We start from the raw sequence: 18,130 nt of genomic DNA, 5'->3' as shown, positions 1-18,130 counted from the left end.
GCCCGTGGAGCCCGTCCAGCCCCAAGACTCGTCAGCTGGAGGGCCCGAGGAGCCCGTCCAGCCCCCTGCTGCAACATCATCATCTGCCTCGCCTGGCCCGGCTGCAGCATCATCATCTGCCTCGCCTGGCCCGGCTGCAGCATCATCATCTGCCTCGCCTGGCCCGGCTTCGGCATCAGCTTCAGCTTTGCCTGGCCCGGCTTCGGCATCAGCTTCAGCTTCGCCTGGCCCGGCTTCGGCATCGGCTTCAGCTTCGCCTGGTCCAGCCTCTGCTTCGGCCTCGCCTGGTCCAGCCTCTGCTTCGGTCTCGTCTGGTGCTGCGACGGCCACGCCACCTTCGGGTCCCGAACTACCGCCTCGACATCGGCGGTCATCTGCCAGGCCGCTGGTGGAGCGTCATCGTCAATATGGACGACCTCCTAGATGCCGCCGCTGCCTTCCGCGCGGTCGGCCTCCAGACTTGTGTCATCGCCGCCGTTGCTGTCTGCACGGTCGGCCGCCTGAACGGTTTCCTCGTCGCCGCCGTTGCTGTCCGCATGGTCGGCCGCCTGAACGGTTTCCCCGTCGCCGCCGCTGCCGTGTGCACGGTCGGCCCCCTGAACTGCCTCCGCTCCGCCACCGCTGCCTTCCGCTCGGTCGGCTTTCGGAGCTGTGTCGCCGACGTGGCCGGCCTCAGAAGATGAACTGTCCTGGACTTCTGAGTTGTCAGCCTCCGGGCCGGCCTCCTGAACTGTGTTTTGTTCTCGTGCTCCAGCATGTGTGTTTTTGTTTTGGACAATTCCCTCAGTTCGCTGGAGCTTGTTTTGTTCGTGTTGGTCCCTCCGTCCTGGGCCCCCGCCGCCCGCCCTGGGTTGGTCGTCTGTTTTTGTTTTGGGCTGTCTGGAGCCAGCCCTTGGAGGGGGGGGTACTGTCATGGTCCTGGGTCGTTGACCCAGCGTTTTGTGTTTTGTGATTATTTCCCTCTGTTCTAGTTATTCTGTGTCCTCCCCCCTTGTGTCCGGTTCGGGTTCTAGATTTCCTGTTTTGTTCTGAAAGTCTGTGTCTGTTGTCATTGTGTTCAGCTTGTGTCCTCCAGTCATCATGTGTATTCAGATCAGCTGTTCTTCCCTCCTGTGTGTGATTACCTGATTACCTTGTGTGTGTATATTTAGTGGGTGACAACTGTGTTCGTTGTCGGTTCGTCTGCATTCATCCGTGTGTCTCTGCGTTCTATGGTGTTCCTGTCTCTGCGTCTCTCTGCCCTGCACCCTTTTGGTATGGTCCCAGGTTTGTCACTTAGTTTCTCCCAGTTTAGGTTTCCCTTTGTAATTACTCATGCTTCATTGCCTGTTTTTGCCACTACCACCCTGTAAATAAACGTCACTCGTATCATCAGTTTGCTGCATCTTGGGTCCTCCTTTTCCTCCACTCCACACGGCTCACTCCACCAGCCGTGACAACAATTTCCTATCAAAATTGCTTAATAAACATTTATTTTGTTTATTTGTATTTTATTAGTATTTTCCTTAAGTGTGTTAAATATATATTTTCTCATCTAAATGTCCACTGCGCTGTGAGCCAGGGGGCGGTAATGCGCCTTAACATTGGTTGCCAACCAAGAAGAAGAAGAAGCTGTGAGCCAGGAGGGAGGGAGTGAGTGAGTGATTCGTTTGCTCGCTCTATGGCTGTGTCCCAATTCAGGGTCTGCACGCTTGAAGTACGCGCACTACGCGTACTACGTACGGTGCGTACTATAAGTACGAGAAGTGCGGAAGTGAGAGGCTTGTGAAATGGGACGGTATACGCTTCGTCACGCTGTTCAGGTTGCCTAGTAACCATGATACTAACCGCGAGACACGTTACATACAGCTTTGATTGACAGAAATGAAGGAGAAAAATGTTTTGTTGGTCATTCATTTTTGTCATGACATCACTTTAGTTGAGTATCTGAGGCTGAGACCACGGGACTGTGAAACATGATTGTTGGGGTTCATTTCTGTGCTGAACAGTCATTTAAGATTAGTTAGTAAATAACAATTAGTTAATGTTGTTCATGAGACTAAAGTCATCTCACTGTGGTATTGTAAATATAATATGGCCAATATTATAGGGCTTTGGAGCGTGATGTCACGGGGGTGGGCGTGGAAAGGATTTTGGCCCGATCCGCCATTTTGGGGGTCTAGCGCAAGTGAAAAGGGAGCGAAGGCACACACAACAGCCATGGTTCGTATTTGCCGTGTGGTCGGCTGCAATGTTCGATCACACGACCGGCAAGAGAATAAGCTTGAAAATTGTTTATCTTTTCATTCTTTCCCAACCTGGAAGCAACACGAGGCAGCTCGTGTATCGATGTTAGCAAACGAAGGCGTCTAGCCTGGATAGCAGCTGTGAGACGAGCTGACGTGCAGTTCTCTCCCATCTCCAGATATCTGTTGGTGCTCCAGACATTTTCATTCCAGTAAGTTCTAAATATGTTCATATCACTCTTTATAGCCTATTAGTTTTATTTTCGATGCGCTCTGAGGTCATAGCAAATTAGAACAAACATCCTACTGAGTGATTTTGCAGAACTACCTTCTATGTTTCACGGAGACATGGCTGACCCCCACCGTGCCGGACCAGGCCGTAACTCCGTCGGATTCATTCTTTGTGCTCCGCGCGGACAGAATGGCAGAGTCGAACAAAACCAAAGGTGGAGGAGTGTGTTTCATGGTAAACAGAAAGTGGTGTGATGCCAGGAGCATTTCTACTCCAGCGGCTGCTCGCCACATCTGGAGTTCCTGAGCATTAAGTGCCGCCCTTTCTATCTGCCCCGTGAGTTCACCTCGGTCATCGCCACGGCGGTCTACATCCCACCCCAAGCGGACACAGGTATGGCTTTGTCCGAATTACATGATGTGCTGAGCTCGCTTCAAAACAAGGACCCGGGCGCAGCCCTCATTGTAGCAGGAGACTTTAACAAAGCGAACCTCAGACAAGTCATGCCAAACTTTTACCAGCATGTCTCGTGTCCAACGAGAGGGGATCGGATTTTGGATCACTGCTACACGCCATACAAGCAGGGCTACAAAGCTGTCTCACACCCAGCTTTTGGGAAGTCTGACCACAACGCCATCTTCCTCATCCCCCAGTATAAACAAAGCATACGGAGGGAAGAAGTAACCACGAGGGAGGTAAAACGGTGGACTGCCCAATCAGAAGCTACGCTACAGGACGCACTCAACGATGTCGACTGGGACATGTTCAGAGCATGCGCAGTCGACATCAACGAGTTTACGGAAGTAGCAGTATGCTTCGTCAATATGCTAGCGGAGGAGATTATCCCCACTGCGAGAGTCACCACATTCCCAAACCAGAAACCGTGGATGGACAGATCGATCCGCACTGCAGTGAACGCCAGGACCGCCTCCTACAATGCGGGTCTCGCCACTGGCGATATGAGCGCCTACAAAGCGGCCTCATACGGCGTGCGGCGCGCGGTGAGAGATGCCAAACGCCGGTACCGGGAACGTGTGGAGTCCCGCTTCCACCAGGGCGACACACGGAGTATGTGGCACGGACTACGCACCATTACGGACTACAAAACCAGGGACACTGCGCTGATCAACGCTGACTCTGCATTCACCAACGAGCTGAATCGGTTCTACGCCCGTTTCGAGGTTAGCCAGGCGGCTAATGCTATCTACCGCCTGACTACCGAGGACAGTGACGTCATCAGCGAGAGACCGGTGACCAGCATCGCGGAGCATGACGTCCGAGCGGCACTGAGGAGAGTGAACACAAGGAAAGCGGCGGGGCCAGACGGCATCACCGGCTGTCTGCTGCGCTGCTGTGCTGACCAGCTAGCAGGTGTGTTCACTTACATCTTCAACGAGTCCCTGGCGAAGTCTGTGGTCCCCACATGCTTCAAAAGATCCACCATCATCCCTGTGCCCAAGAACAGCAAACCCTCATCCCTGAACGATTACCAGCCAGTTGCACTGACCTCGGTAGTAATGAAGGTGTTTGAGAGGCTGCTGAAGAACATCATCTCCTCCTCCATCCCAGACACCACAGATCCGCTGCAGTTTGCCTACAGATCCAACAGATCCACAGAGGATGCCATCGCCCACGTCCTACACACCACTCTCAGCCACGTGGACAAGAAACAGGGTAACTATGTGCGAATGCTGTTTGTTGATTACAGTTCAGCGTTTAACACAATAGTGCCCTGCAGACTGTTCACAAAGCTCAGGGATCTGGGACTTAACAGCCGTCTGTGTGCATGGGTGTTGGACTTCCTCACTGGCAGAACTCAGGTGGTGAGGGTGGGTAGTAGTAGTAGTAGTATAGTATTTATTTATTGTCACTGTCAAGAACAATGAAATTGCGTTTGGGGCTTCCATACAACCCAAAAAAAGAAGAAAATAATAAATACCCCTTAAAACCCAAGTGTACATATTTAACCCAGTGTGACTCCAATGCAATAAGACAATCCTTAGCAATAATGTTCGTAGAAATTCAGACAAAGACCTGAGAAACATGACAAAATACAACAATGCAACCCATTCAATATTATTGTACTGTGAGATATGATATCAGATATGATAGTTATCTATTTAAGAAAGAGGGGGGGGGGGGGGGGGGGGGGGCAGGAGGGGGAAGAGAATAAAGATATGATGCACCAATGCAGACCAGTTCATTGCTATTAAGAAGTTGGATATGGTTATTGTCCGTGAGAGGGGGGCAGAGAGTTCAGGAGCCTCACAGCCTGTGGATACAGGCTGTTGGCCAGTCTGGATGTTCTGGCCTGTATAGACCTGTACCTTCTCCCTGAGGGCAGCAGATGGAAAAGGTGGCGCGCAGGGTGATGTTGGTCCCGCAGGATACTGTGCACCCTCCTCAGACAGCGAGTGGGGAAGATATTACTGATCTCTGGCAGACTTGTTCCAATAATTCTGCCAGCTTCTTTCACCACCCGCTGGAGTGCTTGCTGATCGACCTTGGTGCAGCTGGGGAACCACACTAGAAATCCATACGTCAGAACGCTGCTGATGGCACAGTTGTAGAAGTTCAACATCAGAGATCTGGGAATGTGTGCGCTCCGCAGTCTCCTCAGGTAGTAGAGGCGCTGTTGGGCCTTCCGTGCAACTGAGGTGATATGGTTGCCCCAGGACAGGTCCTCGGTCACAGTTACCCCCAAGAATTTAAAACTGCTCACCCTCTCCACCGCCTCACTGCCAATGAAGAGAGGCAGATGGTTGTTATGACCCCTCTTCCGGAAATCTACAATGATCTCCTTGGTCTTTTTGGTGTTTAAGACCAAGTTAGTAGATGCGTCTCTAACAGCATCACCATCAACAGAGGAGCACCTCAGGGATGTGTCCTCTCGCCACTGCTCTACTCCCTCTACACTTCAGACTGTGTGGCCACCCATGGCTCCAACACCATTGTGAAGTTTGCTGACGACACAGTGGTGTTGGGTGCCATCTCCAACAACGATGAGACGGCCTACATGGATGAAGTGAAGAATCTGGCATCATGGTGCCAGGACAACCACCTCCAGCTGAACGTCAGCAAGACCAAGGAGCTGGTGGTGGACTTCAGAAGAGGTCAGCACAGAGACTACAAGCCCATTATCATCAATGGAGCTCCAGTGGAGAGGGTGCAGTCCTTCAAGTATCTTGGTGTCCACATCTCCTCAGGCCTGACATGGGCTGCCCACATTCAGGTCCAGACCAAAAAGGCTAGGCAGCGCCTGTATCACCTACGACAACTGAGGAAGTTCAGGGTCTCTCCAAAGATCCTCAGGATTTTCTATACAGGCGCTGTGGAGAGCATCCTCACACAGAACATGACATTGTGGTTTGGGAACAGCTGTGTGAAGGACCAAAAAGCTCTCCAGAGAGTGATCCGTACAGCAGAACACTGCTGCAGGATTGCTCTCCCCCCGCTTCAGGACACCTACACCAGGAGATGCCGGACTAGAGCAGCGCAGATACTGAAGGACCCGTCCCATCCTGGCAACAAACTGTTCCAACTTCTGCAATCTGGTAGAAGGTTCCGCATCTTCCGGGCAAGGACAGAGAGACTCAAGAGGAGCTTCTATCCCCAAGCCATCCGTGCCCTAAACACACACACCCGCCCTCTCACATCATCTATAATTGACTGAGACAGGACTCTCTTCCAGACACTCTAAACCAAGGCACAATGTACATTTCAATTCCTTTAATTTTAAATATGTTTATGTTGTCTATCCTGTAAAATAGTCAGATGTCCATTCATATTAATGTACAGAATTCACCTGCTTGCTGCTACTACTGCACATTCACCCAATGTATATATATATATATATATATATATATATATATATATATATATATATATATATATATATATACATATATATGTATATATATCTGTCACTACAGATGGTCTGTTTATGTTTTGATCAAGAGCCTTTTTTTGGGCAGCTGAAGAGGAGAAGTCTATCTTATGGCCAACCTCTGGCTGTATCTTGGTCATATTACTCAGCAAAACCCAGTATGCAGGTTCATCTGTAACAGTCCTTGTGCCACAGATCAGCACTGTTGCTTCTACATAACAGAAGAGCAGTGACGTGGCTGCAGGTCCCCACGACTCCGTCCATGCAGGTGCAGCGGGCGTCTTCAACCTTCCCTGTGATGCTCACAGTGACCCATGGCTGCAATGCTGGTTCATTCAGTCTTTGAGAGTGCAGGACCTGAAACACACACAGACAAAGTTCATTTAAAGACAAGAACTATGAGCCAAGGCCGACACAAATGTGTTTAATCTACTTTATCATAAATGTTACAAAGTGTTTAGAAAGTTAGCACATACGTGTAATTTTTCATTTCTTTATGTGTCCATCTATAGAACGCTGCATGTTATAGTGTAAATCTGCCTGTTCTCTGTCAGAAACCTGCCTGCAGAAAATGAACCTAAAGTATGTAATGCAAGGATGTAATCACTTTCAAGATGGAGAAAGCATAAAGTGACAATTAGGAATCACTTAATATGATAAGGAGATTCTGCAGGTCATTAATCAATGTATAAAACTAAACTAAAATGTATTTTTAGTGACACAGGATACAAACATGGAAGCAAGATGTATAATTAGGATTATTTATAATAAATATGAATAAATTAGTGCAATTTCTTTAACCATAAAGAATAACTAAATCCTTCAGGACAGTGTCTCATCAATGCACTGAACTCACTATGTTATTCACCTAACAGCCTCCACATGTTCTCACTGTAATTTCCCCTCATGAATGAATTTATGCTGCACTAATCTGAATGTTTGCAAGGAAATCAAACGCATTTCACTCGCAGTACTCGAGCTGACTTACCTTTGTTTGAATGACGACTTGTAGGCGCTGACTCCACAGACAAGGTACGAAAATATGTCAGGCTACGTCAATAGCGGTTGGTCTTCAGGGTTTCTACTCCACGGCCGTATTTCATACGGGTCCACATTTCCAATGCAGGCTATTTTCTGCAAGTACCGCCGCTTCGAAATTGGTCTCTATACAGTTCATTCTCTTTTGAGCTGCTTTTAAGCATCTTTCTTGTAGTCGTTGTTCCAACACAGTATGTTGTTTCGATTCGTAGACCCCGAAAATGGCGCCCTATAGTATTGTCAGATTATTATGGAAAAAAAAACACCCAGCACGCCCCTGCGGGCGGTTTATCCTTCAAGCTCGGGTCCTCTACCAGAGGCCTGGGAGCTTGAGGGTCCTGCAGTATCTTAGCTGTTCCTAGGACTGCGCTCTTCTGGACAGAGATCTCCGATGTTGTTCCCGGGATCTGCTGGAGCAACTCGCCTAGCTTGGGAGTCACCGCACCTAGTGCTCCGATTACCACGGGGACCACTGTTACCACTGATATATATACAGTATATATATATATATACAGTATATATATATATATATATATATATATATGTATACACACACATATATATATATATATACACACATATATATACATACACACATATATATACATATATATACATATATCACTGACTTTCAGCTTGTTGTGTTTGTGGCTGACTTTAATTATTAAACATTCGCACATAAATAAGTGACGTCATATTCAGCACTTTTGACAGTTCACTCTTCGGCCGCTCCATCTTATTAGGGAAATTCCATATACATAAATGTAAATTTCAAAACTCAACCCCATCATTTAATTTGTTTTTGATTGAAATTAAACATTACTTAAACTCTCTTAAATTAACTTCCAATAAAAAAGGTTTATCATTGATTGAAATTCATTCAGAAATGTTTAAGGAATGAGCTGTCACAACTTTCAAGTACAAAGTTGTTATGAAGTCTGTCACCCCCCCCCCCCCCCCTTTTTTTTTTCCTTTATTTATTCATCCTTCTTATTTCATTGTACTGTATATTGTTACTCTTATTTGCCTTGTATGTCTACTGTACAAACTGAACTGTAATGACTGACTGTTCGCTTTATAATTTCAATAAAGTTTGGGGGGAAAAAAACTTCTTCGGCTGCTCCTTTCTGCCGTATTTTGCGGCAAAATTCTCCACACCCACCGCCGCGCTATGAATTGTGGGATATATGGGACCACGAAGCGTGCACCGGACCACGCTTGATATTTGGGGAAATCGACGGCGCATTTGGAGTATGCATTTGAAGTACACTTCGAATTGGGACAGCCGTCGTCGCGTGGCGGTGACGTAACCGCACTTAAAATGCGTACTTCAATCGTGCAGACCCTGAATTGGGACACAGCCTATGATTCAGCACAGGAGGGAGGGGGTTAGTGACTCCTGAGTGATTCGTTCGCTCTTTGATTCAGCACAGGAGGGAGGGGGTGAGCGAGTCCTGAGTGATTCGCTTATGCTTACGATTCAGCACAGGAAGCGAGGGGGTGAGTAGCTCAAATGTGTTGTTAGCATGTTAGCAGCGCGATGCTACTCTGAACCGAGGAGCTATTTTCTTCCAGTTCAGAGCAGAAATGCTTTTGTTATGAAACTGGCTGTTGTTTTTCCCCCCACAATTTTAATTATAAGCTAGATATATTTCTACTAATGGAATTAGTTTGCTAATAGCAACAGGGATGAGTCAGTGAGTCAGTTGAGCTTGTGAATCATGATTCACGAGTCAGTAAAGTGATTCTCGAGTATTGAACGATTCGTTCACGAATCGAACATCACTACACTGAACCCTGTGGAACTCCATAATTAACCTCAGTGTGTGAAGAGGACTCTCCATTTACATGCACAAATTGGAGTCTATTAGGTAGATATGATACAAACCACTGTAGTGCAGTACCTGTAATACCTAGAGCGTTCATAAGACCATGAGTTAATGTTTTACTTATATATTTGTATGTATTTAAATCGTGTCTTCTCACATTCTAGTGACTGGTCTGTCTGTTTTTCTCCTATGAATCTCCTGTGAATCCATCGTGTGTTTTCCCTGCCGTCCACCTTCCTATGCCTCCATTCATCCTCCGTCATGTTCGTGTTCATGTTTGCTGTTTAGTAGTTTAGTTTGTCCCAGTTCAGATTATCTTTAGTCTCGTTTGCCATTTTCACCTTGTGTTTTACTTTTCAATAAACCTCCTTCGCACCTCCATGAGTGCCTGCACTTGGATTGTATAACAGGGTTAGGTTTGTGTATGAGATTTCCTATGCCCCCTGAATGCACCATACAGTGGGGCAAAAAAGTATTTAGTCAGCCACCGATTGTGCAAGTTCCCCCACTTAAAATGATGACAGAGGTCAGTAATTTGCACCAGAGGTACACTTCAACTGTGAGAGACAGAATGTGAAAAAAAAATGCATGAATCCACATGGTAGGATTTGTAAAGAATTTATTCGTAAATCAGGGTGGAAAATAAGTGTTTGGTCAATAACAAAAATACAACTCAATACTGTGTAACATAACCTTTGTTGGCAATAACAGAGGTCAAACATTTACTATAGGTCTTTACCAGGTTTGCACACACAGTAGCTGGTATTTTGGCCCATTCCTCCATGCAGATCTTCTCGAGAGCAGTGATGTTTTGGGGCTGTCGCCGAGCAACACGGACTTTCAACTCCCGCCACAGATTTTCTATGGGGTTGAGGTCTGGAGACTGGCTAGGCCATTCCAGGACTTTCAAATGCTTCTTACGGAGCCACTCCTTTGTTGCCCGGGCGGTGTGTTTTGGATCATTGTCATGTTGGAAGACCCAGCCTCGTTTCATCTTCAAAGTTCTCACTGATGGAAGGAGGTTTTGGCTCAAAATCTCACGATACATGGCCCCATTCATTCTGTCCTTAACACGGATCAGTCGTCCTGTCCCCTTGGCAGAAAAACAGCCCCATAGCATGATGTTTCCACCCCCATGCTTCACAGTAGGTATGGTGTTCTTGGGATGCAACTCAGTATTCTTCTTCCTCCAAACACGACGAGTTGAGTTTATACCAAAAAGTTCTACTTTGGTTTCATCTGACCACATGACATTCTCCCAATCCTCTGCTGTATCATCCATGTGCTCTCTGGCAAACTTCAGATGGGCCTGGACATGCACTGGCTTCAGCAGCGGAACACGTCTGGCACTGCGGGATTTGATTCCCTGCCGTTGTAGTGTGTTACTGATGATGACCTTTGTTACTTTGGTCCCAGCTCTCTGCAGGTCATTCACCAGGTCCCCCCGTGTGGTTCTGGGATCTTTGCTCACCGTTCTCATGATCATTTTGACCCCACGGGATGAGATCTTGCGTGGAGCCCCAGATCGAGGGAGATTATCAGTGGTCTTGTATGTCTTCCATTTTCTGATGATTGCTCCCACAGTTGATTTTTTCACACCAAGCTGCTTGCCTATTGTAGATTCACTCTTCCCAGTCTGGTGCAGGTCTACAATACTTTTCCTGGTGTCCTTCGAAAGCTCTTTGGTCTTGGCCATGGCGGAGTTTGGAGTCTGACTGTTTGAGGCTGTGGACAGGTGTCTTTTATACAGATGATGAGTTCAAACAGGTGCCATTCATACAGGTAACGAGTGGGGGACAGAAAAGCTTCTTACAGAAGACGTTACAGGTCTGTGAGAGCCAGAGATTTTCCTTGTTTGAGGTGACCAAATACTTATTTTCCACCCTAATTTACGAATAAATTCTTTACAAATCCTACCATGTGGATTCATGGATTTTTTTTTTCACATTCTGTCTCTCACAGTTGAAGTGTACCTCTGGTGCAAATTACTGAGCTCTGTCATCATTTTAAGTGGGGGAACTTGCACAATCGGTGGCTGACTAAATACTTTTTTGCCCCACTGTAGGTGTGCATGTCCGAAGCTTCAGTTCAGAGACAAACGGCAGCTGAACAACGGACAGTGTGCACGTTCATGAAGTATTTGCTGCCAGCTCAGATTTCTTTAACCCTTCTAAACATGGATCCTCCTTTATTTTTCTCACACGGCTCATCCCTTTTGCCATGACACTAAAAGACACATTGATGGTTTGGAGGAAGTAATTACTGAAGTTAACTCAGAAAGATCAATTGGAGAAAAAGCATCTAAATGTCATGATCCTAGGCCATGTTGGCCCAGCATTCTTAGTTTTCATGTATTCTTGTATTTTGTTCTTCATTTAGGCCATGGTTCCTGGGTTGCTCTGTTCAGTTGTTCCTTATTTGATTTCCCCTTGTGCCTTTTACCCCCTGTGTGCCCTATGTATCTGTGAGCCCTCGTCTCCCCTCCTTGTGTTTCATTCAATGTTTTACCCAGCCCGTTATGTCTGTGCTCTCTCTCTCTCTCCTCCTGTCTGAACCTCTGTGTACTTCCTGTTTTACTTTGACAGTCTCTCGTCAGTATGCGTCATGTTGTGTTCACTCCTGCCCTGTCTCGTTACGATTATCTGTGTCTGCTGTGTTCCCCGTGTGCTCCCACTTCTCTCGTTAAACCTCTGTTTATTTATGTCTGCGTCTCCCTCTGTTCGGTGTCGCATTCTCCCTCATTCATGGCCATGTGTTTCTCTGTGTGCTAGTGTGTTGCTTCCCAGTGTAGTTTCTTATCAGTTTGTTTCGCCGTTTCCCTCCAGCAATAAAAGCTGTGTTTTGAGTTCATTCCTGCCTCTGTGAGCTTGCTTTTGGGTCCACTTCCTGCCTGCCACACAGCCGAATCATGACATAAATGAATATCAATGGTACTGAAAGTATGTGTAGATAATGTTACATCTGTGAGATGATTTTGAATTTTTCTCTAAAGGTTAAAATTTTATTTGTGAAGAAGTTCATGAAGTCATTACTAGTTAGCGTTAAAGGGATGGTTGGCTCAAAAGAGCTCTGACTGTTTGTCAGCCTGGCTACAGTGCTGAAGAGAAACCTGGGGTTGTTCTTATTTTCTTCAATCAGTGATGAATAGTAAGATGTTCTGGCTTTGCGGAGGGCTTTCTTATAAAGCAGCAAACTATTTCTCCAGGCTAAATGATGATCCTCTAAATTTGTGACACGCCGTTTCCTCTCCAGCTTACGAGTCATCTGCTTTAGGCTACGTGTTTGAGAATTATACCACGGAGTCAGGTACTTCTGATTAGAGGCCTTCGTTTTCACAGGAGCTACAGTATCCAGAGTTGTACATAGTGAGGAGGCAAAATTATTAACAAGATAACTGATCTCTGTTGGAGTAGCGTTCAGGTAGCTGCTCATTGTGAGTTTGAATCTGCTCCATTAATATAATTACAACCTAAAATCCAGCCTTTCACAGAAAGCTCTTTACTCTTGAGACGTTGTCAGAATTTAAACTGTGTGTTTTTCTTCTATATTTTGCTATTGATCAACTATTTTGCTGCCATCCCATATACAATATTTTGGTCTCAGTGGAATTACCATCCCCACCCTAAATGACCATAGCCCCTCCACCCTTATTTATTTATTATATTATATAACTGCCCTTGTATACAGCCCCACAAAGTTTCTGTTTCAATGTTTCTACACATACACCATGTATATAGTTTACTCACATATATGTATAGATGCCAAATATCCTTGGGCAAGATACTAACCCCATGTTTGCCTACTGGTGGTGGTCAGAGGGCCCGGTGGCGCCAGTGTCCGGCAGCCTCGCCTCTGTCAGTGCGCCCCAGGGCAGCTGTGGCTACAATGTAGCTGCCATCACCAGTGTGTGAATGGGTGAATGACTGAATGTAGTGTGAAGCGCTTTGGGGTCCTTAGGGACTAGAAAAGCGCTTTGTGTTCCAGCTACCTAATTTCCCTGTGCAAGATGTCTGTGAAGGTTCTCAGTCATCCAGGTCATCGTAGTCAAAGGAGCTTGCAAAGAAAAGCATCTGGACTTCTTTAAGTTGCTTGAAGACCTTTCACCTCTCATCCGAGAAGCTTCTTCAGTTCTACGGTCAAAGATGGTGGCACAGAAGAAGAACAGAAGAACACAGAAGAGCCACCTCCACAGGACAAGACTCAGCAGTCCATCTGCATCTTAAGGATAAAGGACACTCTTTCGAGGATGCCAATGTTCACATTTTGGACAGAGAGGACAGATGGTTTGAAAGAGGAGTGAAAGAAGCCATCTATGTCCACTGTGAGCGACCATCTTTGAACAGAGGCGGGGTTTACGACACCAACTCTCTGCCATCTATAATCCAGTTTTGAGATCCTTCCCAGACGCCTTAACGCCCACTCACATCCTGGGCCAGCTGACCTCAGGAATTCGCATGATAAGGTGGGGCCAGGTTTCACAATGAACACACCCGAAACTCTGGCTGATTGGGACCCACACCCAGTTTCTCACCTTGGCTCAGGCGATTAGAGGATCATCAGGGGGTCCTTTTGTCCCTCTGTGGGGGGAAACTCCCACTAGGTTTATATCTGGGACTCTCCACCATTTGACCTTAGAACTGAAGAAGCTTCTCGGATGAGAGGTGAAACGTCTTCAAGCAACTTAAAGAAGTCCAGACGCTTTTCTTTGCAAGCTCCTTTGACTTCCCTGTGCAAGAAACCGCACAATGATGATAAAAGGTCTAAGGTCTAAAAATAATCAGTCTTTTCTTATTCGGCCCCTCACAGTTGTTCACTTTAACCAGAAAATGCTTGACTCTAAAGTTGCTACGAAGTTTTGAGCAACTGGTCAGGAAGCAGTAAATAAATCACAGGGAAACAAATTTAGGACATGTGGGGAGTTAAGAAATGTTACCAGAGTTCACTCATATTGAAGAGTGAGTGATCAGTGGCTCATATTCAATGTGTGCAGATTTCTGAGTGTGATGCATGTTTATGTCTCCTTCCTGTAGAGGAGAAGCTTGGGAAAATGCGGACAGAGTTTGTGTCGAGGGTGTCAAAAGAAATCCTCATACAGCTCCTCGAGGCCCTGGTTGCAGAAGGTGTGTTTAATGATTTGGAGAAAGAGAGCATTATGGAGAAGAACCGGGTTACAGCAGATAAGGCACGCTGTATCATTGACGCAGTGAAGAAGAAAGGAGACAAAGCCAGCGGCATAATGATCAGACATCTTCAGACCAGAGATCCAACTCTCTCCTCTCAGCTGGGTTTATGCTCCGGTCCATCAGCTAAGCACGGTGAGGTTGATGGCATCTTCTCAATAATCAATCAATAATCTTCTATTAGAGGGATAAGAGCATGCTGCAGTGGTTTGTATCATATCTATTTAATAGACTCCAGTTTGTGCATGTAAATGGAGAGTCCTCTTCACACACTGAGGTTAATTATGGAGTTCCACAGGGTTCAGTGCTAGGACCAATTCTGTTTACATTATACATGCTTCCCTTAGGCAGTATCATTAGAAGACATAGCATACATTTACACTGCTATGCAGATGACACCCAGCTCTATCTGTCCATGAAGCCAGATAACACACACCAATGAGTTAAACTGCAGGAATGTCTTAAAGACATAAAGACCTGGATGGCCGCTAACTTTCTGCTTCTTAATTCAGATCAAACTGAGGTTATTGTACTCGGCCCTGAAAATCTTAGAAATATGGTATCTAACCAGATGCGTACTCTGGATGGCATTACCTTGGCCTCCAGTAACGCTGTGAGGAACCTTGGAGTCATTTTTGACCAAGATATGTCCTTCAACGCACATATTAAACAAATTTGTAATGTATTTGCAACTACTGAAGCTTCGGGACCTTCGGGCCAGGTAGTAATGCTTTTAATGTTTCTGGCCATTGACAGAAACATTAAAACATTAAACCTCTCTTCTTTTATTCATTTAGAGGCTCTTCAGAAGTGTCAGATTAACTTCAAATCAAAACTAAAGAAGAAGTTCCAGTGTGTGTTTGAGGGGATCGCTAAAGCAGGAAACCCAACCCTTCTGAATCAGATCTACACAGAGCTCTACATCACAGAGGGAGGGACTGCAGAGGTCAATGATGAACATGAGGTCAGACAGATTGAAACAGCATCCAGGAAACCAGACAGACCAGAAACAACCATCAGACAAGAAGACATCTTTAAAGCCTCACCTGGAAGAGATGAACCAATCAGAACTGTGCTGACAAAGGGAGTGGCTGGCATTGGGAAAACAGTCTTAACACAGAAATACAGCCTGGACTGGGCTGAAGACAAAGCCAACCAGGACATCCAGTTCATATTTCCATTCACTTTCAGAGAGCTGAATGTGCTGAAAGAGGAAAAGTTCAGCTTGGTGCAACTTGTTCATCACTTCTTTACCGAAACCAAAGAAGCAGGAATCTGCAGCTTTGAAGACTTCCAGGTTGTGTTCATCTTTGATGGTCTGGATGAGTGTCGACTTCCTCTGGACTTCCACAAAACTACAATCCTAACTGACCCTAGAAAGTCCACCTCAGTGGATGTGCTGCTGATAAACCTCATCAGGGGGAAACTGCTTCCCTCTGCTCGCCTCTGGATAACCACACGACCTGCAGCAGCCAATCAGATCCCTCCTGTCTGTGTTGGCATGGTGACAGAGGTCAAAGGGTTCACTGACCCACAGAAGGAAGAGTACTTCAGGAAGAGATTCAGAGATGAGGAGCAGGCCAGCAGGATCATCTCCCACATCAAGACATCACGAAGCCTCCACATCATGTGTCACATCCCAGTCTTCTGCTGGATCACTGCTACAGTTCTGGAGGATGTGCTGGAAACCAGAGAGGGAGGACAGCTGCCCAAGACCCTGACTGAGATGTACATCCACTTCCTGGTGGTTCAGGCCAAAGTGAAGAGGGTCAAGTATGATGGAGGAGCTGAGACAGACCCACACTGGAGTCCAGAGAGCAGAAAGATGATTGAGTCTCTGGGAAAACTGGCTTTTGATCAGCTGCAGAAAGGAAACCTGATCTTCTATGAATCAGACCTGACAGAGTGTGGCATCAATATCAGAGCAGCCTCAGTGTACTCAGGAGTGTTCACACAGATATTTAAAGAGGAGAGAGGACTGTACCAGGACAAGGTGTTCTGCTTCATCCATCTGAGTGTTCAGGAGTTTCTGGCTGCTCTTCATGTCCATCTGACCTTCATCAACTCTGGACTCAATCTGCTGGAAGAAACAACCTCCTGGTGGTTTAAATTATTTAACACACCAAAACTTCAATCTCTCCACCAGACTGCTGCGAACAAGGCCTTACAGAGTCCAAATGGACACCTGGACTTGTTCCTCCGCTTCCTCCTGGGTCTTTCACTGCAGACCAGTCAGACTGTCTTACGAGGTCTGCTGACGCAGACAGGAAGTAGCTCACAGAACAATCAGGAAACAGTCCAGTACATCAAGGAGAAGCTCAGTGAGAATCTGTCTGCAGAGAAAAGCATCAATCTGATCCACTGTCTGAATGAACTGAATGATCGTTCTCTAGTGGAGGAGATCCAACAGTCCCTGAGATCAGGAAGTCTCTCCACAGATAAACTGTCTCCTACTCAGTGGTCAGCTCTGGTCTTCATCTTACTATCATCAGAAAAAGATCTGGATGTGTTTGACCTGAAGAAATACTCTGCTTCAGAGGAGGCTCTTCTGAGGTTGCTGCCAGTGGTCAAAGCCTCCAACAAAGCTCTGTAAGCAAGGACATACTTCTCATTTTATTTTTAAAATACAGTCATTGAGTTTTGTTTTAAATTGATGGTCCATAGCTGCTGCTGATAACATGTTTTAGCTTATAATTTATTTGAGGTATTGTGGGATACGAATGATGAGCTTGATCACATTCTTCACACCTTTATTACCAGTTGTTGTACCTTATACTTTCACGGCTGCAGCTTTCCAGCCCCCAGCCAAATGTAACACGGTTAAAGGACCAGGGCGCCTGACTGCAGCCTCATAGACAATGAGCTATCAGAATAAGTTTCGACTATGGAGCCTGAGGGTGTGAATAAAACACAGGAAATCAAAGTCGAGCTCAAAATATATGTATTATGTTTGTTATGAGGAATATGTAGACATCCATCCATCCATCCATCTTCATCCGCTTATCCGAGGTCGGGTCGCGGGGGTAGCAGCCTAAGCAAAGAGGTCCAGACCTCCCTCTCCCCAGCCACCTCCTCCAGCTTGTCCGGGGGAATACCAAGGCGTTCCCAGGCCAGCCGAGAGATATAATCTCTCCAGCGTGTCCTGGGTCTGCCCCGGGGCCTCCTCCCGGTGGGACATGCCTGGAACACCTCGCCCAGGAGGCGCCCAGGGGGCATCCTTGCCAGATGCCCGAACCACCTCAGCTGGCTCCTTTCGATGTGGAGCAGCAGCTGCTCTACTCTAAGCCCCTCCCGGATGGCCGAACTTCTCACCCTATCTCTAAGGGAGAGGCCAGCCACCCTTCGGAGGAAGCTCATTTCCGCCGCTTGTATCCGCGATCTCGTTCTTTCGGTCACTACCCACAGCTCGTGGCCATAGGTGAGGGTAGGGACGTAGATCGACCGGTAAATTGAGAGCTTCGCTTTTACACTCAGCTCCCTCTTCACCACGACTGACCGGTGCAGCGTCCGCATTACTGCAGCCGCAGCCCCAATCCGTCTGTCGATCTCCAGCTCCCTTCTCCCATCACTCGCGAACAAGACCCCGATATACTTGAACTCCTCCACTTGTTGCAGGAACTCATCCCCGACCCGGAGTGGGCACTCCACCCTTTTCCGGCTGAGAACCATGGCCTCAGATTTGGAGGTGCTGATCCTCATTCCCGCTGCGTTACACTCGGCTGCGAACCGCTCCAGTGCGA

At 46.8% G+C, this 18,130-nt stretch overlaps 1 protein-coding gene across 1 annotated transcript; it reads left to right on the top strand.

Annotated features, from left to right (window-relative positions):
• The first annotated feature begins 407 nt into the window (after positions 1-407).
• LOC143412560 (protein NLRC3-like) lies at positions 408-16,983 on the top strand. The gene is made up of 4 exons (XM_076873615.1): positions 408-635; positions 1,152-1,266; positions 14,241-14,525; positions 15,188-16,983. The coding sequence occupies exons 1-4, from the start codon at positions 408-410 to the stop codon at positions 16,981-16,983; spliced, it is 2,424 nt and encodes an 807-aa protein (XP_076729730.1).
• The last annotated feature ends 1,147 nt before the right edge of the window (positions 16,984-18,130 follow it).

The sequence above is a fragment of the Maylandia zebra genome, linkage group LG15 (assembly GCF_041146795.1).
Source record: "Maylandia zebra isolate NMK-2024a linkage group LG15, Mzebra_GT3a, whole genome shotgun sequence".
NCBI classification, from domain to species: domain Eukaryota; kingdom Metazoa; phylum Chordata; class Actinopteri; order Cichliformes; family Cichlidae; genus Maylandia; species Maylandia zebra.
This window is presented reverse-complemented; position numbering and strand designations above follow the sequence as displayed.

Bases quoted from the DNA above. Each gene is read 5' to 3' on its own strand.
- LOC143412560 (XM_076873615.1), top strand. From the start codon at position 408: ATGGACGACCTCCTAGATGCCGCCGCTGCCTTCCGCGCGGTCGGCCTC. The intron at 636-1,151 runs GTCGGCTTTCGG...GTGTATATTTAG, and splicing joins CCACCGCTGCCTTCCGCTCG to TGGGTGACAACTGTGTTCGT. The intron at 1,267-14,240 runs GTTTGTCACTTA...TCCTTCCTGTAG, and splicing joins CCCTTTTGGTATGGTCCCAG to AGGAGAAGCTTGGGAAAATG.